This window comes from Saccopteryx leptura, chromosome 9, assembly GCF_036850995.1.
Source record: "Saccopteryx leptura isolate mSacLep1 chromosome 9, mSacLep1_pri_phased_curated, whole genome shotgun sequence".
Classification (NCBI taxonomy): domain Eukaryota; kingdom Metazoa; phylum Chordata; class Mammalia; order Chiroptera; family Emballonuridae; genus Saccopteryx; species Saccopteryx leptura.
This window is the reverse complement of record NC_089511.1, coordinates 54,087,716-54,113,865: the sequence shown is the minus strand read 5'-3', so window position 1 is coordinate 54,113,865 and position 26,150 is coordinate 54,087,716. Positions and strand designations below refer to the sequence as shown.

Genomic DNA, 26,150 nt, shown 5'->3' with positions numbered 1-26,150 from the left:
GGTCTGAGGGACAGTGAACTGGCCCCCTGTGTAAAAAGTTTGGGAACCCCTGGCCTAGAACATTGAGGCAGGATCTCCATATCCATGACTCAGGGGAGGGAGGAGATTGGGAAAAAGATAGATCAAAATATCACAGGGCATAAAATGTATGAGCATCTTGGCCCTGGCCGGTTGGCTCAGTCGTGGAGCATTGGCCTGGCATGCAGGAGTCCTGGGTTCGATTCCGGCCAGGGCACATGGGAGAAGCGCCCATCTGCTTCTTCATCTTTCCACCTCTCCTTTATCTCTGTCTCTCTCTTCCCCTCCCGCAGCCAAGGCTCCATTGGAGCAAAGTTGGCCCGGGTGCTGAGGATGGCTCCATGGCCTCTGCCTCAGGTGCTAGAATGGCTCTGGTTACAACAGAGCGCCACCCCAGATGGGCAGAGCACTGTCCCCTGGTGGGCGTGTCAGGTGGATCCCAGTTGGACGCATGCGGGAGTCTGTCTGACTGTCTCCCCATTTCCAACTTCAGAAAAATACAAAAAAAAAAAAAAAGAAAAAAAATGTATGAGGATCTTGCTGCCTTGTTCAGAACTCCAGCAGGCAGCCAGCCTGCCTACAGGCCACTTGGAGAACTTTATGCAAAGATCCCCCACCTTACCTGTGGGCACCCCTAACCCTACAGGTGCTAAACCCACACCACTCCCCACTCTGTGGCCAACTCCTTGTGTGCACTCTCCAGTGCAGTGGTGAAAGAGGGCTCTCATAAACAGCAGATATGCTCAAAACATCAGCCAAGGACTGTGAAGAAGTGTGAAACTGCAAACTTGCCTATAGCGCCCCCGTTTGGGAAACAGTAGCCAGCATTGTGAGTTATAACAACCAGAGAAGAGACAAGCTGAAGAATTCAGCCACAGAGGTAGCAAAAAGTCTGAAGCAGGTATATTTAATGAGGTTGCAGAAAATCCCTGATGTAAACAGGACCAACAAAAAATACCTCCAAAACAGGGACAATTAGAGAAAAAAATGAAATGTCTGATACTTCAAAATGCAAAAACAACAACACAAAACTCCAGGAACGTGAAGAATCAAAGAAACATGTCGTGACAAAAAGATAACAACCTACAGTAATTGAACTCAAAAACACAGAAATTGGTGATTTATCTGAAAAAGAATTCAGAATACTTGTCTCAAAGGACCTGAATGAGCGACAGAAAAACAGAAAGACAATTCAATAAAATCAGGAACACAACAGATAAACAAAATGAAAAATTTAACATATAGAAATCATCAAAATAAAACAAACAGAAATTCTAGAGCTTAATAACTGAATCCAAAATTTAAAAAAAGAAGTAGAAAACATCTATGATAGAACAAACCAAGCATATTAAATAAGGTGTTTTTAAACTAAAACACACATACAATAAGGTTATGTATTGATCAGTTGATAAAAATATTGTAACCAGAAGCTTGCAAGAACCTAATGCTGTATTCCAATAGCAATGTAAAATCCCTGTACTCTCCCTAAGAGTGATGATTTAGTATTTCTTAATTATGTGTGTGTTGTAGCTCTATAGACCATATCTACCATGGATAATGAAAATCAACAGTATTTATATGAAACTGTGACTACAATGCTTCTTTGGGGAAATTTTGCCATATGAGATTAATGATAGCCCTGGCCAGATAGCTCAATTATTGGAGCGTTCTCCTAAAGTGCAGAGGTTGGTTTGATTCTGGGTTACGGCACATACAGGAACAGTCCAATGTTCCTATTTCTCTGTATCTCCCTGCCTCTCTTTCTCTCTCTCTCTCTCTCTCTCTAAAAAAAAAAAAAAAATTAGTAAGGACAAATGTTTACTTTTTGTTCCTAATACTTAGCTTGACTTAAGTAGCTATGCACCATAAAATATCTGAAGAGTTAACTGAGAACTTCTCACCTTTTATATTCATATTCTAATTTCTCTCATGTATCTTTTTGAAATATTAAATTTTCTTGCATTGATTTTCTTTAACTTTTACATTTGCATTTATCTATGCATTTCCTGTATTTCCCAGTAGCTATATAAAATCATTTGTAAAAAAAATACATGAACTAAGTAAGAGATGCCCTCAGGCAGCTGCCCAGGCTAATCATCGTCCCATGCATAAATGCCCTTCAGAAAACCAAATTTATATTTCTGAGACTTGTTGAAATGTTAAAGGACACAGACCATGACCATCTGCATGGTGGATGTGCCCTGAAAACTGTGAATAAGGTGCAGAGCAATACATTATAGTCAACTACCTGCCTGGCATGTGAAGATTTCCACCTCCACATAATACTTAAAAATTCACAAGCACTAGTGTGCCCTGTCTCCTGCAATGAGAACAAGTGTATATTTATGTAATACGTGTGTGCACAAAGATATGCACCTGTTTCTGTTGGTTGTGCATAAATAAATTTAATGAAATAGGGTCCTGAAATCTATTTTTTAAAACTCTTTTGTGTATTCCAGCTCTATTTTGCTTCTGTGAATCTAATAAAGGTTATTTCATTGGAGCCCCTTTTGCCTTGACAGACTTTCCATATTAACACAAAGTGCCTTTTCTTTTTTCCTTAGCTATTTCTATGAGGTTCAAGTACTATAAACTGTTCTCATATCTGAACATTTCTGCTATCTGAACTGTAAATCATGTATATAATATATACAGCCTAATTCCTGTTCCATTTTTAGTTCTGATTTTTTAATTCAACCTATGACATAGTTATTTTCTTTGGCAACAAAGATCTTTGATGAAATGATTTTAAGTTTTAATTACTAGATACCTGGAAATAAACTGTTGTCATTTAGTATTTAAATTATATCATTTAAAAATTAAATCATAGCTATATAAGAATGATAGAATTTTTATGAGAGAAAATGATGTTGGCCCTGGCTATTTGGCTCAGCAGTAGAGTGTCCGTTCAGTGTGTGGATGTCTTGGGTTTGATTCCCAAACAGGACACAGAGGAGAAGTGACTATCTGCTTCTCCACCCCTCACCCCCGCCTCCTCTCTGGCTCTCTCTCTCTCTCTCTCTCTCTTTCTCTCTCTCTCTCTCTCTCTCCCACAGCCATAGCTCAATTGATTCAAGTGCATCTCCCAGGCACTGAGGATGGCTCCGCAAAGCCTCATGCCTCAGGCACTATAAATAGCTCTGTCAAGAGCATGAGCCCCAGATGGGCAGAGGATGGGTCCCAAACAAGGGTGGCCAGGTGGATCTTGGTCTAAGTGCATGTAGAAGTCTGTCTATCTCCCTTCCTCACTTGGAAAAGAAGAAAAAGAAAAAAGAAAAAGAAAATGATGTCTTTTGGGACAGTGGTTACATTAAAAATACATAGATGTTGGCTTGGAAGCCTTTTAGTTAACTAACATTTTCACTAAACACAACCCCCAGTGGTTTCTCAGTGCTATCTGTACTATTTAAGCTGTCCCTTCTCACTTCATTCTCAGTTCTCTTTGACCTGCAGAAAGTCAAAGCTTACCTTTTAAGGCTGCTTGAAGAGGACTGACTTTATAAATACCCACTGAATGAAATAGGATGATGAACTCTATCACTGTTGTTCTTTGTACTTTCGTTATAGTTCTTTAATCATAACTGTAATTTATTTTTCTAAACTGCAGGAGTCATGTGTAGTAGATGTATTTTGTTTGTCCCCTTAAATTTATGATTTAATTCTCTAAAATGTATTACCAACCTTAAAAAGAGTTTTGTTGGGTTTTTTTTTCTATAAAATTAGACTATTAGAAGACATGGTAACATGGGTTTCTTATTCCATTATGGCAAGATATTGCTTGGGCAGAGTTGCAACTACTACCTTAAAAAGGGTACGTGTTCTCCAATTGGTACCATTACCATCAGGCTTGTATCTCTTCCTTACATTGCCTGATGGATCTCTGTAGATTTTGAGTTTATAGCTGCTAATAATAGAAGTAAATGGGACAATTCCTTTTATTTCTCTGAAACTATTTCTCCATGAAGGAATCCCATTTAAAAACTAACAAAAGGTATCTCAGAACAGTATTTAAAAATCTCTGCTCTGTGGAGGCAGAGAGCTTATATTTATTGACAAATTTCATTGTTTCATTTAAACAATGCAATGATTAAATATGTAAAGTATAAAAAACCAAAAAGAGCACAGTATTGTACATGGCAACATAGTATAGACTGTGTCAGAGATGGTCTAGGAGAAAATGATACATTAGTAAGCTGCAGTGTAACTAATGAGTAGAATTCCAGCTGCTTGAGACTCTGGTTGTAGGAACATGTTGTGCAAAGACCTACAAGAAAGACAAAATAACAGCGATTCTGAGATTGAAATCTATAAGAACTAAAGCCAAATACCTAATCCTGATTTTAGATGGTCCATTGAGTTTTGTTGTTGTTGTTTTAATCCAAATGAAAATATAAGACCATCTCGCCAATTCCTGTCACATAATGGCTTTCTACTCAACCAATATGGTGATCACTGAAGAAACACTCAGCTTTCTTTCTCCTCTGTTAAATGGGGCATCCATTTTCTTGGACTCTGTTCCTAGAACTTGCCACTTGTGTGTAATTACCAACCTGGATTTCACTGATCTCTCTGAAATTGTTTTTGACTTTAAAATAAAGTAACTCACTTCCACATACAATTTAAATCCAGCTTGTAGGCTTATAGATTACTTATTGTATCAAGATTTTTTTTTTTTAAGAAGGAGCAATAGATGTATTTTCTCCATAGAAGGTAAAATGCTAATGGTCATAGATTGGTCCCAATGTGCTTCAGACTGAATCTGGGCCTTCTATTTTTCGAACCAAAGCAAGGACAATGCTTTTGGAAATTGCAGACTTTATAAGAGTTCTTATGTAAGGTGTGTAAGTGTTCTTTTCAATCACTTCAGGTCTTTAGTTGTGGGCTGCTGCGTCCTCTCTCCCTTTGTGTAATGAAGGGCTGGGTTTTGTTCTGGAACAATTGTCGTGTACTGCTGATGAAGTGAGAATTGACAGTTTTTCTTTTCTTTTCAGCTCACCCCAGTTGGCACCACAATTTTCACAGGATTTTCAGGAGACAACGGAGCTACAGACATAGATGATGGCCCAAATGGACAGATAGAATATGTTATTCAATATAATCCAGATGATCCGGTATGTAAATACTTACTTGCAATATGACCTCACTGTGAGGAATAGAATTAATGTTTACTTCAACTGCTATTTATTCTATCATTCTATTACTCAGCTCCTGAAACCACAATAGTAATAATAGTATCATTGAATATTATCTCAAAATTATTTTTTTTTAAAAATGTACTATACTTGAAAATCCACTTTTTGGTGGTATTTGTAGGTAAGAGTTTAAAATGTATTTTAGTTCTAATATGTTGTTTATACTAAATTACCATTATTTTTGTGAACTCCTAAACATTCTAAAGAAAACATTGGACATGATATAACTAATGTGATTCATATGCTATATGGAACTTACAAATTAATACTACCACTATCCGTTAATTCACCACTGAAACCTAAGAGAAGAGGACAAAACCTCTAGCTATAGATTTTTTTTTAGGCTGTTAAATTATTTCTTCCAGGGATTTATTATATTTAACACAGATAAAATCAGAATTGTTTTGTTGAAGCTAAAGCTGGAAGTCCTGTCTGCCATCTCTTCTTTCTCTTTTCATAAAACAGCTTCTTGGAACATCATGGGCTACCCAAAGTATAGTTTAAAGTTATTCCTTAGGCCTTGGCCAGTTGGCTCAGTGGTAGGGTGTCGACCTGGCTTGTGGGAGTCCTACATTTGATTCCTGGCCAGGGAACAGGGGAGAAGTGCCCATCTGCTTCTCCACCCTTCTTTCTCCTCTCTCTCTCTCTCTCTCTCTCTCTCTCTGTCTCTCTCTTCCCCTCCCACAGCCAAAGCTGCATTGGAGTAAAGTTGGTCTGGGTGCTGAGGATGGTTCCATGGTCTCCACGTCAGGTGCTAGAATGGCTCAGATAGCAATAGAGCATGTCCCAGACGGGCAGAACATAGCCCCCCTGTGGACATGCTGGGTGGTTCATGGTCCAACACATGTGGGATTCTCTCTGCCTCTCTGCTTCTCACTTCAGAAAAATAAATAAAATAAATAATAAAATAAAATAAAGTTATTTCTTAAGTGACTTTTCTAAATTAATAATTTTTTGTGAATATTAGGGATATAAAAGTGCTCAAAAATTAGATCTTTATATTTAAATTATATATTTCTTACATAAGCTGTACATAAACAAACACAAACTATTATGCTTGCAGAGACTAAGAAGTCACAATAAGGTGTACTTCAAAACTTTATTACATAAATTAAGTGAATTGTGAGTGAATTATCTTATATTATTCTCACAAATCAATTGTTTATTAGTAGTATTTCTATTGTGCAGGAGAAAAAACAGGCTCATAGGTGAAGTGGTGCCTTTTACTACACAGCTACTTCTAAGCTATAGAGTCAAGTCTAATTTCAGTATAGTATGTGCTCCACCTTTTCTATAGTTATATTTAAATATTTTTTAAAGGAAAATAAAAATGAAAAAGAGGCCATTGACAGAATAGGGTTAGGAGAAACTGGGCAGGGGTAGTGTGTTTTGTTTTCCCTTAAACAGTATGTCTTCACTTGTTTGTAGGCAAAGGCAATGAAACCAATTAGGGTGAAGGGTTATACAAGAAATAGAGTAGAAAAGATCGGAGAAACAGCAGAGGAGAAAAGGGCAAGTGAAACAGGTTTCCCTTAAAAGTAGAAACAGACAGCTGACTGAACATTCTATTTCTAAATCATTCTTTTCGATTTAGACTTTTAAAAGAATTAATTATATGTGTGTGCCATGTTCCTAGCTTACATTTTATGAAGGTCATTCCCTAACCTTCACACCTCAAGCTATAAAAATAAAACCTTCCAGCCAAGTAGAGAATGGCCAGACCATATATTTTAGGAAAATATTTATTATACTGCATTAAAGAAAAAAAACCCCAAAAAACAAAACTATCCAATGTTTAGATATAGTGTGAGACAAAAAATGTATTACCGTACTTAGAAGCTATCTTTTTGAAAAATTGTGGGGCTGAAATTCCTTAGTAACTGTGCTGTAATTTCTTTTTCCCTTTTAGGGATTTGTAGATTGGTATTAAATATAATATATACCTTTTACTGTGTACAGATTGGATAAGCCAATCAGCCACATACAGTTTTTAAATTAAAAAGAAAACTGTCATTCTCTGGACATGGTTCTAATTCAGTGAGGCAAAATAAAGACATCATGACAGCACTTAACTTAGGTTATATTGCATGGGAAAGCATTAACCAAGTCAAATCTTTACAGAAACAATCCATCTTTTAGTCATACTTAGAGTATTCCTATAGTTTTTTCTTTTATAAGATGTATGACAGAAAAATACCTCATGGTTTTAAAATTCTGCCACTGTTCAATTCTTAGTAATTCTGCATATATTAATAGCAATATAATATTCCCCCACTAACTTCTTTATTTTATTAAAAAATTGTTTGCACTGCAAACGTATTTAACCTAAAAATGCGGCCACTTCTGGCTTTTGTAACCACAGTCATGATTTATTTCCAATTAATCTTACACTGTTAAGTAAATTATAAAAAGAGTAGCTTGCTCTGTTCTATTTAAAAATCTTAGAGTTTTAATTTGTTATTTTTTTTTAGTTTTGTTTTTCATTTTATGTAAACTATTCACTAGCAGAAATCACAAATTAGTCAACTGGATTTCATTCATACATAAACATTTTGTCTGGCCTCAGATTATTTAAAGTAATTTTTGAGTGGATTAGGAAATTGCACTTTGGAATTTTGGTTTCTCTTCTTTCATAAAAAAAATTTTAAAAAAATGACAACATTGGTCCTGATTTCTAATAGGACAATAATCAGCTAGAATTGAACTGCTGCATTCTCATAAGGAATGAATTCCCACCACTCAGGCAATACAAGCATAGGAGCTAATACCCCAAGGGGCTTCATTCTATTCTAGAATCTGATTTCTCGTTGTAGAAATTTGCAAAAGTCATTTCTGCCTTATAGTACTACAAAATATTTTTAATCATTTTTCCCATTATTTTAAACAGTGGCCATCAGTGTTTCTGATAAGAAAAGTCAATAAAAATTTAAATGGTATTTTCCAGTATGTAATATGTCATTTTTCTATAGCTATTTTTAAGAATGACTTTGAATCTTCAGTATTGCCAAGTTAACAATGGCATGACAAAGTGTAGTTGTTGTTTTTTTTTGTAATTATATTTTGGGGTTACTTACTAAACTTTTTAAATCTCTGAACTTGTTTTTGATCAGTTGAAGAAATTATCTGTCATTATTTGTTTACTATGTTCATGCCTGTTTTCCTGACTCATCTTCCTCTGAGACTCCAGTTAAAAGAATATTAGGCATTTAAATATTGTTCCATAAGTACAGGTTCTGTTAAAATACTTTTAATATATTTTAATTACTTACCTGCAGCTATCTAATTTCTACTGGCCTGTATTTAAGGTCACTTTCTTGACTTCTCTGCCATCTTCATTCTGCTGCTAAACCTATCCAATGATATTTTGATAAAATCAGATAGTATAATCTTTAGGTCTAGATTTTCCACTTATTTTATAGTTTGTATTTATTGGCTGTAACTTTTTTTAGCTTTTCAGAATAATGAGAATAATAGCTTTGGCTAGTTGGCTTACTTGTAGAGCTCTGTCCTAACATGTGGATATCCCATGTTCAATTCCCCGTCAGGGCACACAAGAGAAGCGACCATCTGCTTATCTACCCCTCCTACTCCCTCTTCTCTCTCTCTCTCTCTCTCTCTCTCTCTCTCTCTCTCTTTCTCTTTCTTCCCTCACACAGCAATGGCTCATATGGTTTGAGCATATCACCCTGGGCACTGAGGATGGCTCCGTGGAACCTCTATCTCAGGCGCTAAAACTAGCTAAGCTGTGTGCACGGCTCCAGAGACAGGGAGAACATCAGCCTCAGATGGCGGTTGCCGGGTGGATCCTGGTTGGGGTGCATGCGGGAGTCTTTCAATCTCCTCTCACTCAGAACAGAAGAAGAAAAGAAAGAGCAAATATTATTTTTACATCTCTTAACACAGACACAGTTATAAATAGCTGATTTAAAATCCTGTCTACTTATTCTAACCCTGGTCTTCATTCTTTCTCCTCTTAAAAAGAGAACACATTTCCTGGTTCATCATATATTACGTTGTTTTGGAAAATATCCTGGATATTGTAAATTTTATATCGTGGACAAATTTTGATTCCATTATATTGCTCTGAGATTTTTGTTTCTTGGTTTATGTTAGCAAAAAACTTGGAGTCAAATTGAAAACTACATTGGGTGCATCTCACTCTTTTTTTTTTTTTTTTTGTGACAAAGACAGAAAGAGAGACTTGAAGACAGATAGGAACATACAGATAGGAAGGGAGAGAAATGAGAAGCATCGATTCTTTGTTGCGGCTCCTTAGTTGTTCCTTGATTGCTTTCTCATATGCTCCTTCCTTGACTGGGCGGCTATAGCAGATTGAGTGACCCCTTGCTCAAGCCGGCAACCTTGGGCTCAAGCTGGTGAGCCTTGCTCGAACCAGATGAGCCTGCGCTCAAGTTGGCTACCTCGAGGTTTCAAACCTGGGTCCTCTAAGTCCCAGTCCGATGTTCTATCCACTGTGCCTGGTCAGGCATCATTCTTGATTCAGTATATATTTTTCTTGGTTTATCTGCTTGTAGTCTGCTCCATGCACATCATTTCAAGATTAAAGATTTGGACATAGTTTTTTTTTTAATTTAATTTATTGGGATGAAATTTGTTAATTAAATATTATAGCTTTCAGGTGTACATTTCTAGACATCACCTGTATATTATAATATTGGGGTGTTCACCACCCCAAGTCTCGTCTCCTTCCATCACTGTTTATTCCCCCATTACTCTCCTCTACCTCCTCCCACTTCCCTTTTCCCTCCGATCATCACCTTACTATTTTCTTTGTCTATGAGGTTTTGTTCTTGCTTATTCCTTTCACCTTCAACACTCAGCCCCCTAAGCTCCCTCCCCACTATCAGCTGTCAATCTGTTTTTTGTATCAATGAGTCTGTTTCTATTTTGTTTATTTGATTTTGCATATAAGTAAAATAATATGGTATTTGTTATTATCTGATGGGCTTAGTTCACTTAGCATAATACTCTTCAGGTCCATTCATGCTGTCACAAAAAGTAAGAGTTCCTTCCTTTTTAAGGCTGAGACTACTCATTGTGTAAATGTACCACTGTTATTTTATCACTCATTCACTGATGGAAACTTTGGCTGCTTCTCAATCTTGCCTATTGTACATAACACTTCAATGAACAAGGGGATGCATATATTCTTTTGAATCATTGTTTTGAGTTTCTTCAGATATATTCCCCAAAATAGAATCACTGGGTCATAAAGCAGTTCCATTTTTATTTTTTTGACAAAACTCATACTGTTTCCACAGTGGAAGCACCAATCTGCATTCCCATTAATAGTGCATGAGGGTTCCCTTTTCTCCACGTCCTCACCAACACTTGTAATTTGTTGATTTATTGATGATAGCCATTCTGACAGGTGTGAGTTGATAGCTCACTGTAGTTTTAATTTACGTTTTTCTGATGATTAGTGATGTTGAGTATCTTTCCATGTCTGTTGGTCATCTATATGTTCCCTTTGGAGAAGTGTCTATTCAGGTCCTTTGGCCATATTTTAATTGTATTTTTTTAGTGTTATCTATTTTAAAATAACTTTTAGATATTGCTTACCAGATGTATCATTGGTAATATTTAGTGGGTTGTCTTTTCATCTTATTGATAATTTTCTTTGCTGTGCAAAATCTTTTTAATTAGCTATAGTCGTATATTAGTTTATTTGTAGTTTGTTTCTCTTACCCGAGAAAAACATATCAGAAAAAAATATTGCTACAAGAAATATCTGACGGCCCTGGCCGGTTGGCTCAGCGGTAGAGCGTCGGCCTGGCGTGCAGGAGTCCCGGGTTCAATTCCCTGCCAGGGCACACAGGAGAAGTGCCCATCTGCTTCTCCACTCCTCCCCCTCTCCTTCCTCTCTGTCTCTCTCTTCCCCTCCATTGGAGCAAGGATGGCGTGGGCGCTGGGGATGGCTATGTGGCCTCTGCCTCTGCCTCAGGCGCTAGAATGGCTCTGGATGCAGCGGAGCGATGCCCCAGAGGGACAGAGCATCGCCCCCTGGTGGGCATGCCGGTGGATCCCGGTCGGGCGCATGCGGGAGTCTGTCTGACTGCCTCCCAGTTTCCAGCTTCGGAAAAATGAAAAAAAAAAAAAAAAGAAATGTCTGACATTTTGCTGCCTGTTTTTCTCTAGAATTTTTATGTGATCAAGTCTTACTTTTAAGTCTTTAATCCATTTTGAATGTATTATTTTGTGATTGGTATAAGAAGGTAGGCCAGTTTTATATTTTTTTATGTATCTGTCCATTTTTTTCAATACCATTTATTGAATAATGAGATCTTTACCCCATTGTATGTTCTTGCTTTTTTTGTCAAATATTAATTGACCTTAAAGGTTTGGGCTTATTTTGGGGCTCTCTATTCTGTTCCATTGGTTTACATGTATGGTTTTATGCCAGTACTATGCTCTTTTCATTACAATGGCCTTGTAGTATAGTTTGATATCAAGTAGTGTGATCCCCCAACTTTGTTCTTCATTCTCAAGATTGTTGTGACTATTCAGTGTCTTTTGTGGTCTAATATAAATTACTGGAATATTTATTCTAATTTTCTGAAATATGCTATTGGTATCCTGATAGAAATTGTACTGAATCCAGAGATTTCTTTAGAGAAGATAGACATTTTAATGATATTAATTTTTCCTTTTAACATTGTATATTCTGCTCACAAAAACTAAGGGACAAGGAAATGTGCAGATACTCCAGTACTTTCAACCTTTTGTATAGTGCATTTCCACCAATGAAATAAAAGCTGGTTTTGCATCTCATTTCCATAACAACTTTCTTTGATTTGTCATTTGTTTTTCTGATATTCTTGTTTAATAAAAAATGCTTATTTTATCGCTTCATAGTCATTTTGAAATGACCCCTAATTTATGTGAGCAGTATATTTTCACTTATTAGTATTTTCCTCAAATTCTTTCTTCAGTATCGTATAATTTTCCTAAAACAGGTCTTTTACATCCTTGGTTAAAATTATTTCTATTTATTTTATTTACTTTTTTTTTAAAGCAATTGTGAATAGGATTGTTTCTTAATTCTGTGTTGTTCATTATTGGTATATACAAATAAAACTGATTTCTAGATATTTATTTTGTATTTTGCTTCTTTACTAAGTTCATTTATTAGTTCTAGTACATTTTGGTGGAATCTTTAGGGTTCCCTATATACAGTATCATGTCATCTGCAAGTAATGGTAGTTTTACTTTTTTATTTCCCATTTGTAAGTCTTTTATTTCTTTATTTTTTATAAAGATTTTTTTTAATTTATTCATTATAGAGAAGGGAGAGAGAGAGAGAGAGAGAAGGGGGGAGGAGCAGAAAGCATCAACTCCCATATGTGCCTTGACCAGGCAAGCCCAGGGTTTTGAACCGGCAACCTCAGCGTTTCCAGGTTGACACTTTATCCACTGCGCCACCACAGGTCAGGCAAGTCTTTTATTTCTTCTTGCTGTTTGAGTGCTCTGGCTAGGAGTTCCAATACTATGTTGAATAGGAGTGGTAAAAGTAAATATCCTGTCTTATTCCTGATCTAAAAACAAACACTTTTAGTTTTTGCCTATTAAGTATGTTGGTAGCTGTAGGTTTGTCATATATAGCTTTTATTGCATAAAGGTATACTCTCTCTAGTCTCACTATGCTGAGAGTTTTGATCATAAATATGTACTGGATTTTATGAAATGCTTTTTATGCATCTATTGTTATGATCATGTAATTTTTATACTTTATTTTTTTACATGATGTATCACATTTATTGATTTGCAGAATTATACAAACCTTTTATTACCAAGTAAAGCCACTTGATCTCAGTGTATAACCTTTGTAAAGTATTACTGGATCTGGTTAGCTAATATTTTGTTGAGAATTTTAGTATCTATGTTCATCATGGATACTGCCTTATAATTTTATTTCATTGTAATGATCTTATCTGGTTTTAGAATTGGTAATGCTGGCCACATACAATAATGTTGGGAGTCCTCTCTCTTAAATTTTTTGGGATAGTTTGAGAAGATAGGATTTGATTCTTCTTTGAATGTTTGGTAAAATTCACCTGTGAAACTCTCTAGTCCAGGACTTCTGTTGTTGGGAGTCTTTGTTTGTTTGTTTTAATTACTCCTTGTATTTCATTAGTTGCAATCAATCAATTCAGAATTTCTGATTCAATTTTCAAAGACTATGTTTCTATAAATTTATCCATTTTATTCATATTGTCCAATTTGTTAACATATATAAATAGTTGTTCATAATATTTTCTTAAATCTCTTACACTTTTTTGGAGTCTAATGTTACTTCTCCTTTTTCACTTCTAATTTTACTTATTTGGTTACTCTCTCTTTTTTTCCTTTATGTGTCTCGTTAAAGGTTCATCAGTCTTGTTTATGTTATCAAAGAACCAGCAGTTTGTTTCATTGATCTTTTGTATTGTTCTTTTAATATCTATTTTATTTGTTTCTGCTCTGATCCTTTTTATTTTATTTATTTATTTATTTATTTATTTATTTATTTATTTATTTATTTTTGACAGTGACAGAGAGTAAGAGGGACAGATAGGGACAGACAGAAGAGAGATGAAAAGCATGAATTCTTCATTGCAGCTCCTTAGTTGTTCATTTATTGCTTTCTCACATGTGCCTTGTCCAGGGGGCTATAGCAGAATGAGTGACCCTTTGCTCAAGCCAACAACCTTGGGCTCAAAGAAGCAACCTTAGGCTTTAAGCTAGAGGTCTTTGAGTTCAAGCCAGCAACCATGGGATCATGTCTAATATCCCACAATCAAGCCAGTGATCCCTTACTCAAGCTGATGAGCCCATGCTCAAACCAAATGAGCTCACACTCAAGCTGGCAACCCTGAAATTTTGAACCTGGGTCCTCTGCGTCCCAGTCTGATGCTCTATCCACTGCACCACAGCTTGGTCAGGCTGCTCTGATCCTTATTATTTCTTTCCTTCTACTCACTTTGGGCTTTGTTGTTCTTTTTCAAGTTCCTTTAAATTAGGCCTGTAATGCAATGAATATCCCACTTAGGACTGCTTTCACTGCATTCCATAGATTTTGGGATTTTGTGTTCTCATTTTTTCATTTATTTCAATGTGTCTTTTGATTTATTTCTTAATCTCATTGTTAACCCATTTATTGTTCAATAACAAGCCTTCGTGTGATTTTCAGGGTTTTTTTTATGATTGTGATTGATATTTGGCTTCATACCATTATGATCAGAAAAGATGCTTGATCTGATTTTAATCTTAAATATATTGAGACTTGTTTTGTATCCTAATATATGGCCTATCCTTAAAAAAAATGTTCTTTTTACATTTTGAAAGAATGTATACTCCCCTGCTTTGAGTGGAATGCTCTGTAGATATTAATTAAATCCTACTGATCTAGTTTGTCATTTTAGGCCATAGTTTTCTTACTGATTTTCTGTCTGGAAGATCTATTCATTAATGGCAATGGGGTATAAAAATTTCCTACGATGTCTGTATTAATGTCAGTCTTTTTATTATTTCTATGAAACTATGCTTTGCATATTAGGTGCTTACATGTCAGCTGTATAAATGTTTACAAGGGTTATATCCTTTTGTTGGTTTGATCTCTTTACTATTAGGCATAGTCATTCCTCTCTTTTATGTGATGTAAGCATTTTTATCGTAGTTTTTTTTTTCTCTCATTTCCATTTGCATAAAATATCTTTTCCCATACCTTTATTTTAGTCTGTATCTTTCATTCTGATGGGGGTGTCTTGTAGACAGCATATATCCAGGTCTTGTTTTCTTATCTCTTTGGGTATCCATTGGCCTGATTAGAGAATTTAAGCCAATTCCATTTGAAGAGTTTATTAGTAGGCATGTATTTATTGCTATTTTATTCTTTATAACTATGTTTCTCTTTGTTTTTCTTTCCTTTTATTCTTTCTCTTTTTAAAGAAGAACTTTTAACATTAAACTCCTTTAGCTTTTTCTTGTATGGGTAGTTATTTATTTCTGTTTTAATTTTAAATGACAACCTTGCTCGGTAGAGTAGTATTGGCATTAGTTTTCTGCTTTTTATCACTTTGAATATTTTATGCCAAATTTTTCTGGCCTGAAATACGTCTGTTGATAAATCAGCTGATAGTCTAATGGGAGCTCCCATGTAGGTAACTGTCTTTTTCCTACTGTTTGTATGATTCTCTTTGTATCCTTATCCTTTGCCATTTTAATTATGTGTGTCTTAGTGGGGGCTTCATGGGGTCATTTCATTTGGGACTCTCTACACTTCCTGAATTTGTGTATCTGTTTCTTCAACAGGTTAGGAAATTTTTCAGCCATTATTTCTTCAAACAGGTCCTCCATTCCTTGCTCTCTCTCTCTTCTCCTTCTGGTACCCCTAAGATATAGATGTTGTCGCATTTCATGTTGTCCCAAATATACTGTAAACTATTCTTATTTTTTATATTCTTTTTTTCTTTTTGTTGCTCTGATTGGGTGTTTTCTGTTACCTTATCTTCCAAATTGCTGATTTAATCCTCTGCTTACTTCAATGTATTGCCATTCTTTCTAGAGTATTCTTCATTTCAGATATTGTATTCTTTATTTATAACTGGATATTTTTTGTGGTGTTTATATTTTTTTTATGCTTAGTATCTTTGCTGAAGTTCTCATTAAGTGTTTTGAGCATCTTTATGACCTTTTTTTGTAAACTCTGTAGCTAGTACATTGTTTTACATTGTTTGCTTTCATTTCATTTAGCTTTTTCTGGAGATTTCTTCTGCTCTTTCATTTGTGACATGTTTCTTTATCTCCTCATTTGGGTTGATTCCTTGTATTTATTTCTATGCATAAGAATGATCTACTATGACTCCCAGTCTTGGAATGGTGTCCTTATGTAGCTGATGTCTTGTGGAACACAGTAGCGCAGTCTCCTTGATCTCCAGAATAGGATGCTTCAGCAATATCTTTTATGTAGGTTATGTTAGCTCTTCTATGTAATCGAATGTTAGTTGGTATTGGCCTATTAATATATGAGGTTGACTCTTAAGCTAGCTGAATGTAGATCGACCCCAACACAGTATGTAGGATGCTGTGCAGGTGCTGATGACATGAAGCAAAATTTGCCTCAGCAAGGCCTGGTGTCTGCAAAGATCTTCTTTTGGATATGCCACTTGTGAAATTAATTGGATTCTGCTGTGCTGTTGTCTAAAGCTGGCCTCTGGGTACAGTGGTTATGGGGTTTCATGGGAAATACTCTGTTGCAGGCCAATGTCAGATTCAGCCTTTGACTGGCCCTAGGCAACCTATTTGGATCGACAAAGCAGTCCATAGTTCGTAGTTGCCTTTCTGAGACTGGTAAGCACAGAAAAGACAAATGTGCACCAAGGCTAGCTTTTATCAACAGCAGGTCCACGGGCATGTCATCAAATGTACCAAAGCACCACAAGATCTGCCTCTGCCTGATAAGCTCAGTCATCAAAAGAATCTCTGGCAATGCTCCGATTGTATGAATATGTTCTCAGTTAGCCACCAGGTAGGGATGAGGGGTGTTCATCAGGTTGAGGCAGATTCAAACTTACTTCCAGAGTTGAATCTGAGGCCACTCAGCAAATGTCCCAAAATATACCAAGTCTAGCTGCTACCTGCTGCGTGCTTACATAGGTTTGTGGTGTCATACAAACTGAGGAAGTCATCAGTGTGAGGCCAGCAGTATTTATCAGGCCCAAACAGACCAAGATTTGGCTGTGTGAAGGGAGGGCTCTGCACTGATTAGGTATGTGAGAGAAAATTGGCTCCCATTTTAGAGCCACGCAACTCAATCTATCAATGATTCTACAAGAGCAGGGCCTCCAGTAGTAAGGAGGTTTGGCTAGAGGATCTCCCAAGAGAGAGATAGCAGTCAAACTTGGGGGAAAGTAGGAGAAATGCTCCCCTTCTCCCAAAGCCACACAATTCAGTCTGTCCCAGATTTTTTAATTTTTTTAATTTTTTTTTATTTTTTACAAAGACAGAGAGAGAGTCAGAGAGAGGGATAGACAGGGACAGACAGGAATAGAGAGATGAGAAGCATCAATCATTTTTGTTGCGCGTTGCAACACCTTAGTTGTTCATCGACCGCTCTCCCATATGTTCCTTGACCGCGAGGCTACAGCAGACCGAGTAACCCCTTGCTCAAGCCAGCAACCTTAGGCTCAAGCTGGTGAGCTTTTTGCTCAAACCAGATGAGCTCTCGCTCAAGCTGGTGACCTCGGGGTTTTGAACCTGGGTCTTCCGCATCTCAGTCCAACGCTCTATCCACTGCGCCACCTCCCGGTCAGGCTGTCCCAGATTTTATCCAGACCTTAGCAAGATAGGACCATCAGAAATTGAGAGTATGGGGCCACCTGCACCCAGAACATGGGACTAGCAAATCTTCAGTGAGGGGGAGGCACCATTCAGATTCATTGAAAAGTGAGGGGAATGACCCCTAGCAGAAAGCCATACAACTCAGTCACTGAAACACACTTAGTCAACCCAGACTCCACAGCAGAGCATGAACTGCTGATTGTGGAGCAACAGAGATTCCAGAGGCTGGAGCTATTGCACTTCCTCAGGGTAATGCCATATGGGAGGTGGGGAATGCTTTACCCAAGAAAGACTGCATCTGTGGTGTCAGAGAATAACTCATCACAAGGTCCTAGCAGCTGTTTCTTCAGCTCTCTCCACAGAACCATAAATCCCAGTCTCTTCTCGCACAAATTCAATTCTTTCTATCTTTTCTCTGGCCAGGGTGAGTGGCTGTAACCAAGATTTTGTGGATTAGCCCTTTAAGAGGGACCTGTTTCTTTAGCAGACTCTTATCTCTTATCTGGCAGACAGAATCTCTGCTGATTTCCACAGCCAGATGTTATGTGGGCTGGGGAGCCCAAAATGCAGTTAAGATCCTACACTCTTTAGGGACAAACCCTGAAGCTGAGATATCCCTCTGGAATCCCAGTAAACATTGGTGGGAGTAGGGTCATCCCTTTTCTTGTCTATATACACAAATATCAATGTGACTTATTTTGTAAATCCTTGGTTATAGACTTGTATTTAGCTAGTGTTCAATTGGTTATTCAGGTTTATTATTTTATGTTTTAGTCGCAGTTACAGTTTGGCCTTGGGAGGAAATAGGCACTGACTGTAACATCCCCCTACTCCACTGCCATCTTAGATCTCCAATTTGGACAGAGTTTATAAGTAGATTTTTTTTCTTTTCTCTCTGGTTTATTTTCTTCCCAATATTCTTGCCACCCTTTTCATCAATTTTAGTTGTCCTAAAATCTATATCCTGCTTTTTCAGGTCAGAAAGTCTTCAGGCTTTCTATCAGTTTTAATTGCCCCCTGAAGTGCTAACTTCAGCATTCCCTCAGGTTAGCTACATAAAACAGGAAATCACTCACATTATCTCTTCTCTCAAGTATCTGATTTCTTCCAGAATATGCCTTCTTTGTTTACCTCTCCAGGGATGTCAAGTATTTTTTTGTTTGTTTGTCCTTAGTATTTTGTCTAGTTTGTAGGTATTATTAATGGAAAGATTGAGTTGAAATAGGAATTCATCAGTCACATAAAAGCAGAACAATTAATTTCAAATAAATTGCTTCTTACAATAAATCCTTGGAAACTAGCACTTTTATTCATTTTTATTGTACTTTCCTAACTATTTTGAAACATTTTGGCTTTCCAAAATATTGGGCAACAATAACAATGATAGAAGTATCTCAAAAGTTTAACAAGAACGACAAAGATACACATTTATTTTATCCACAACTGTGGATCTGCATTGAAAAGCTGTCAGCTAGTTTTCCACTGGCACTATTTTGTAATCAGAAACACTGACATTTCAGATCTACTTTCAGGATATTTTCTCTATTAAAAAAGAGAAAAATAAAGAAAGTATTGAAAAAGGTTGGGAACTTGAGGCATCTATTTATTTCACTATATAAAAAAGGGGGATGTCTTTTTAATAAAAGAACATATATGAGAATACCCTCAAATGTGTTTCTAAATATCAAAGAAGTATAAAATGTAATATTACTTTAAATTTTATGAAGACTCAGAAAACATAGCAATTATCAATTATAATTATGTCATCACCAACCCTTTAGATGTATTATGGAATAGCATAATGTACTATGTATACATATGTGTAATATATATATTAAGTTGTCTATATCTATATGACAAGCTATCACAAACTTAGTGGCTGAAACAAAACACACTTATTTCTCACAATCTCTGTCCATTAAGATTCTAAGAACAGTTTAGTTGACTCTCTGTTTAGGCTTTCATAAGGTTGCAATCTAAGTGTTGAACAGATTAGTTGTCATATGGAGTCTTGATTAAAGAAGAATTCCCTTGCAAGTAAACTCAGATTTCTTTTAGAATGACTTTCTTTGTAATTGCAGGACAGAGAGCTTAGGCTTCTTGCTATCTGTTGGTATCTGTTGGCTGGAGACTGCTCTCAACTCTAAGTTTAATTATGGCAAACTGTTGTAAACCTTAAGTTTCTTGGCTGCTTACTTTGTCAAAATGGCAAGGAAAGTATCCAAAACTAGTCTTTTTGCAAGATGGAATCCTATGTAACATAGTGGAGTCACAAGAGTGACAGTTTATTACCCACATGGAATCCTATTGGTTAGAAGATTATTGAGGACTTGCTCACAGTCAAGGGGAAGAAATTACAAAAAGATAAGGCTACTTATCAGGAAGTAGAGTTAGAGAAGGCTTTCTTAAAAATCTATCTGTCTTACTTAATAAGACAGTTCAGCATGATTATCATCATTTTTTTTTAATTTTTATTTTTCTGAAGTTGGAAACGGGGAGGCAGTCAGACAGACTCCCTCATGCGCCCTACCGGGATCCACCCAGCATGCCCACCAGGGGGTGATGCTCTGCCCATCTGAGGCGTTGCTCGGTTGTGACCAGAGTCATTCTAGTGCCTGAGGCAGAGGCCATAGAGCAGTGGTTCTCAACCTTTCTAATGCCGTGACCCCGCAATACAATTCCTCATGTTGTGGTGACCCCAAACCAAAAAATAATTTTGGTGGCTACTTCATAACTGTAATTTTGCTACAGTTATGATTTGGAATGTAAATACCTGATACGCATTATGCATTTTCCGATGGCTTTAGGCGACCCTGCTGGGGTCGCGACCCACAGGTTGAGAACCGCTGCCATAGAGCAATCCTCAGCGCCCAGGCCAACTTTGCTCCAATGGAGCCTTGGCTGCTGAGGGGAAGAGAGAGATAGAGAGAAAGGAGAGAGGGAGGGGTGGAGAAGCAGATGGGCGCTTCTCCTGTGTGCTCTGGCCAGGAATTGAACCCAGGACTCCTGCACACCAGGCCAACGCTCTACCACTGAGCCAACCAGCCAGGGCCTTTAATGTAATATAAATAGATTTACTTTGAAAAAAGTATTCTTATGTTTTTTAGTCAAACATACAACAAAGAGGAAATAAATTCTTTCTATTCTGGACTTAATAGAGACTAAATTGAAGATGGTTATTTGAATTATTAAGATCTTTGTTACCTTACCTATATTTTCTTTATTATGTGGGGGAACAATTATACTAGGAGATGTAGAATGAGGAAAAGACAGCATTTTTGTTACCCCAAATTACAAAAGTTTAATTATGGCAAACTGTTGTAAACTCTTCACCAAAACAAAGGATTTTTATTTTATCTAGGATTAACATAATAACAGTAAAATTGAGATTTTTGTTTGCTTTACCACGCTTTTTATTGAATTTTGTTTGAAATAAAGAAAGAACAAGTTTGGGGATAAAGAACTGCTGAATTTGATGTTATGTGTGAAGACAGTTCTGATGGGGTTTGTGTATGGTACCATATAAAACGCATTTCATAAAACTTATACCTGGGAAAGCTTAGGCTTTTGCAGTAAGATTTATTCCGAGTTGAAATAGAAGGTTGTTCACTGGTTTCCAATGTCTTTTCATCCTCTTTCTCATCAAGGAAAAAGTCCAGTCTTATCTTTAGTTAACCTAGTATAAAAATCAAAGTCCAGGTATTCTGTGCCAAAGTTTAGTCTACATCAAAGCTCAGTCTAGTGCAGGTGCTGTTCAAAGTCTGTACTTGGGTGATCATTTGGTGCCAGCCCACGCAGCATGACTGTTCTTTACAGGGAAAGAGCTTCCCAAGCAAGAAGACAAACGGGCAAAAAAGTAAAAAAAGAGTTAGATTTCTGTTTATATATCATATTTGGTTGGGGAAGAATTAGCTTTTCTTTGAACTAACTGATCAGCTTCTTTAAAATTGCATGGGTTTGCATTGATTTCTTCCACTAACCAATCAGATCTTTCTTCTAACCTAGACTGACAAGCCCTGTAGTCGCCATTCTGGCTTGCACGGCACTTGCTTAAAGAACAAGCTCAGTAGCACGCTGTCCCCCATTGCCCCCATAGTTTGGTTATAATTTTTTTTTTCCGGAGGGGCTGGAAAAATCTGTTTTTAATGGGCTCAGGTCAGGACTCAATCACGCAATGGGCTCTAAGGACACAATGGATTCCTGAAATGTAAAATTGAACCTATGAATGCTTTTACCTCTTTCTAAGTTAAACTAAAAGAGATAGTAAAGCATCTTACTGAAGCAGGCCTTCTAGTTATGGTAAATATAATGTCCAACTCCTTTTTTTTTCCTTCATTAATATCTAGTTAACTGTCTATACTAACAATTTAATATAAAATTAAATTGATTGAACCAAATTAAATTGATTAACCAGTTTAATATAAAATTAAACTGATTGAAACATTTAAAACAAAAGCATTTGCTCAGTTTTCAATTTTTTTTTTTTATTCTTCCTCTCTTTGGAGATATACCAGGAGGGTACTCCTTTTTTTTTTTTTTTTTTTTTTTTTTTTTTTTTTTTTTTTTTTTCTGCTTAGAGGAAATTGCTTTTACTAATGATGTGAGCTCAAAGAACCAAGCTCATGTCACCATTGCCTCTTCCACTGCTCCAGTGACTGGAGAAAAATGTGTTTAAATGCGTTTAGGTGAAATACCTATTAGTCTGAGTCCTTGAGTGACATCAGCAGAGTTTACTTGCTGGACGTGTTAGTTTTGATCTGTAGAGCAAGTAAGAAATAAAAATTTGTTTTTTGGTTTTTTGTGTTTTTTGTTTTTGTTTTTTTTAGCAAGGGAGACAGAGACAGAGAGAGAGAGACAGGGACAGACAGGAAGGGAGAGAGATGAGGAGCATCAATTCTTCATTGCAGCAATTTAGTTGTTCATTAATTGCTTTCTCATATGTGCCTTGACCTGGGGTGACTCCAGCCGAGTCAGTAATCCCTTGTTCAAGCCAGTGACCTTGAGCTTCAAGCCACTGACCATGGGGTCATGTCTATTATTCCATGCTCAAGCCAGCAACACTATGCTCAAGCTGGCAATGTTAAGGTTTTGAACCTGGGTCCTCAGTATCCCAGGCCAATGTTTTATCTACTGTACCACTGCATGATCAAGCAGAAATAAAATTTTTTTATATTAAACCAGGGGTAGTCAACCTTTTTATACCTACCGCCCACTTTAGTATCTCTGTTAGTAGTAAAATTTTCTAACCGCCCACCGGTTCCACAGTAATGGTGATTTATAAAGTAGGGAAGTAACTTTACTTTATAAAATTTATAAAGCAGAGTTACAGCAAGTTAAAGCATATAGTAATAATTACTTACCAAGTACTTTATGTCGGATTTTTCTCTGTTTGGTAAAATAAATCTTTATAAAACAACTTACTATAGTTAAATCTATCTTTTAATTTATACTTTGGTTGTTAGGCTACTGCCCACCATGAAAGCTGGAACACCCACTAGTGGGGGTTAGGGACCAGATTGACTACCACTGTATTAAACCATTGATATTGGAGTTCTGTTTCTGTATTATACCCTATTCTTTCTTGACTGATATAATGAGAAAAATATTTAGTGAATGTTTATTTATTAATGTCTTTTAGACAGTGAACTAGAAGAATTTTTACTATGCTTATCATAGGTATAGTGAAATACTATTTTTATGCCTTCATAGTAATATAAAGTAAGACCATCTAAAATAAATTGAACTAATTAGATTGTTCAAAAATAAAAGAGGAGAAAAACTCTTTAAAATAGATTAGAATTTCGTGCAGAGGACCCGGGTTTGATTCCCGGCCAGGGCACACAGGAGAAGTGCCCATTTGCTTCTCCACCCCTCCGCCACGCCTTCCTCTCTGTCTCTCTCTTCCCCTCCCACAGCCAAGGCTCCATTGGAGCAAAGATGGCCCGGGCTCTGGGGATGGCTCCTTGGCCTCTGCCCCAGGTGCTAGAGTGGCTCTGGTCGCAACATGGCAATGCCCAGGATGGGCAGAGCATCGCCCCCTGGTGGGCGTGCTGGGTGGATCCCGGTCGGGCGCATGCAGGAGTCTGTCTGACTGTCTCTCCCTGTTTCCAGCTTCAGAAAAATGCAAAAAAAGAAAAAAAAAGAAAAAAAAAAGAATTTGTTACTACATGCTTTGCAGAAATTTTTATTTTGGGGGATTTATCTTATACCAAAAAAATGCAATTATAATATGTATTATTCTGATGTTTTATATTTCATTGTTAAATCAGATTAATAAAACTCTTTATAGAATATATTATTATATCAGTTTTCTTATCTAACTTTTCTATGGTAGAATGATGTGACATTATTTTATGTGTTTGTGCCTAAAGTACTAAAGAGGGAATGGATGACATATCCCTGAAAGCCATCTCCAGTGGACTAAGAAATCAGCACAGCATTTTCATTAATGTCCACTGACACTCAGGAAAACACTGAGGATGTTTATGCATGGGCTTGCATGGGTAGCTTATTCCTTGTAGGTATTGGAACGGTGTTTTTGCGTGTGACAGTAGCTTTTATTAACTCATCCTAAGTAGATTTTCCTTCTTTTGTAATTTCTTATAGGCTTGAGAGAATTGAGAAAAAAATAAGCCATGATTTTTCTTCTAATGTATAAACATGTAATAGAATTTAGTTTTCTGAGTTAAGAAATTGAAAGCATGGTTTAAATACAGAAGGTTTTTAAACAAATCATCATCCTGATACACTATTATATAAAAATCAAAATTCACATGTCATATATTAAAACCTTTTAGGCTAAGTAAAATGATATTGCTTACGCTTAGGTAGGTTAGTATCTTATACTTTTATAATGATTTTACAGGATGTATTTTATCATAACAGTCTGATGACAATAAATTAATATTATTCTTATTTTACAATAAAGACTCTTATTTAATTAGTTAATTATCTAAGGTTTTTCTTTACGTAAAACTTTAAACTTTCAAGGGTATTAAACTACAATATTGAATTCTCTGTTTTATCTTATATTCAAATGATTTCTAATCTGTATCTTAACCTATTTTCAGGCATCCAATGAAACCTTTGAAATTCCCCTTATGTTGACTGGGAATGTAGTGTTAAGGAAGAGGCTCAACTATGAAGATAAGACACGCTACTTTGTCATCATTCAAGCTAATGTGAGTATTCAATTCTTCTTACTTTTCCCCCATGAACTTATGAAGTAAAGAGTTCATTTAAAATGTGTACATGTAATTTGCAGTCTTAACAAGGTAGCTCTGCTCTCAGTATAGTTTATATATTTTAGTCTTCTACATGGGAAATGCGATGGAATAGGATGTGAAGATTATTTCCATCACTGTAATCTTCACTCTCTGAATGACTTGTGCCCACTCTTCAATAATTGGTATTTAGCTCATACTGAAGTATTTTTCAAAGCATGACCCACCAAAAACTGAAGCACAAGCACTTTTGGAGCATATTAAAAATGCAGATTGCTTGACCAAACCTCAACCCTTCTGAATTAAAATTTCAGAGATTTTAAGAGGAAGACCTGCATTTTTTTATTAGCTTTCCAAGGGCTTCCAAAGTACACTAAAGTGTAAAGAATCACTAAATTGGTAATCTTTTCCCTCAAGACTTTCATTTATTTAGTAATTGTTCACTAAATATTAATTACTATGATGACTATAACCTTGATATATGGATAGTAGTAACAAAAAGCCTGAAAAACAGTTACTTTTATCACTTTGACATATTATTATTTTTTTTATTATTATTATTATCTTAATAAAACCCTTAGATTGATGTAGTTTGAGGGTTGGTTTGATAGCTCAAGTGTATTACCAAAATTGGCTACCTTCTATCCTTAAATTCTTGCCCAAAGAATGTTAAAGAAGTCTGTATATAGCCCTGGCTGGTTGGCTCAGTGGTAGAGCATCGGCCTGGCATGCAGGAATGCTGGGTTCGATTCCCGGCCAGGGCACACAGGAGAAGCGCCCATCTGCTTCTCCACCCCTCCCCCTCTCCTTCCTCTCTGTCTCTCTCTTCCCCTCCCACAGCCAAGACTCCATTGAAGCAAAGTTGACCCGGGTGCTGGGGATGGCTCCATGGCCTCTGCCTCAGGCGCTAGAATGGCTCTGGTTGCAACAGAGCAACGCCCCAGATGGGCAGAGCATCGCCCCCTGGTGGGCATGCTGGGTGAATCACAGTCAGGCGCATGCGGGAATTTGTCTGACTGCCTCCCCATTTCCAAGTTCAGAAAAATACAAAAAAAAAAAAAAAAAAAAGAAGTCTGTATACAGTAAATGAAAATGATATAACCATTTATGAATGATGGCAAATATAGTTTCATCTCTAGGGGTTGAGCACACCAATGACCTAAAAAAAAATATTGGCACTAAAAAGAATGGGGCTAGCATATGGAAAAAAAAATAACAGGACTAGCTACAGATAGCTTTAAACATTGAAAAAGTCCCATAGCAAGTGATAGGATGGCCCTATTCTGAAAAGACAGTGAGAATCTGAGGCTATTTTGTGCCTTTAACAACCCCTATGCATTGTAGTCTTATTCATAGAGCAGCACAGAATAACAGCAGG

At 36.6% G+C, this 26,150-nt stretch overlaps 1 protein-coding gene across 1 annotated transcript in view; it reads left to right on the top strand.

Moving 5' to 3' along the window:
• Positions 1 to 26,150, top strand: part of PCDH15 (protocadherin related 15) — a 1,001,489-nt gene that overhangs the window by 434,826 nt on the left and 540,513 nt on the right. Inside the window, exons 6-7 of the mRNA XM_066348814.1 lie at positions 5,010 to 5,129; positions 24,620 to 24,730. Coding sequence (XP_066204911.1) covers positions 5,010 to 5,129; positions 24,620 to 24,730 — 231 coding nt within the window. The remainder of the gene's footprint in view (positions 1 to 5,009; positions 5,130 to 24,619; positions 24,731 to 26,150) is intronic.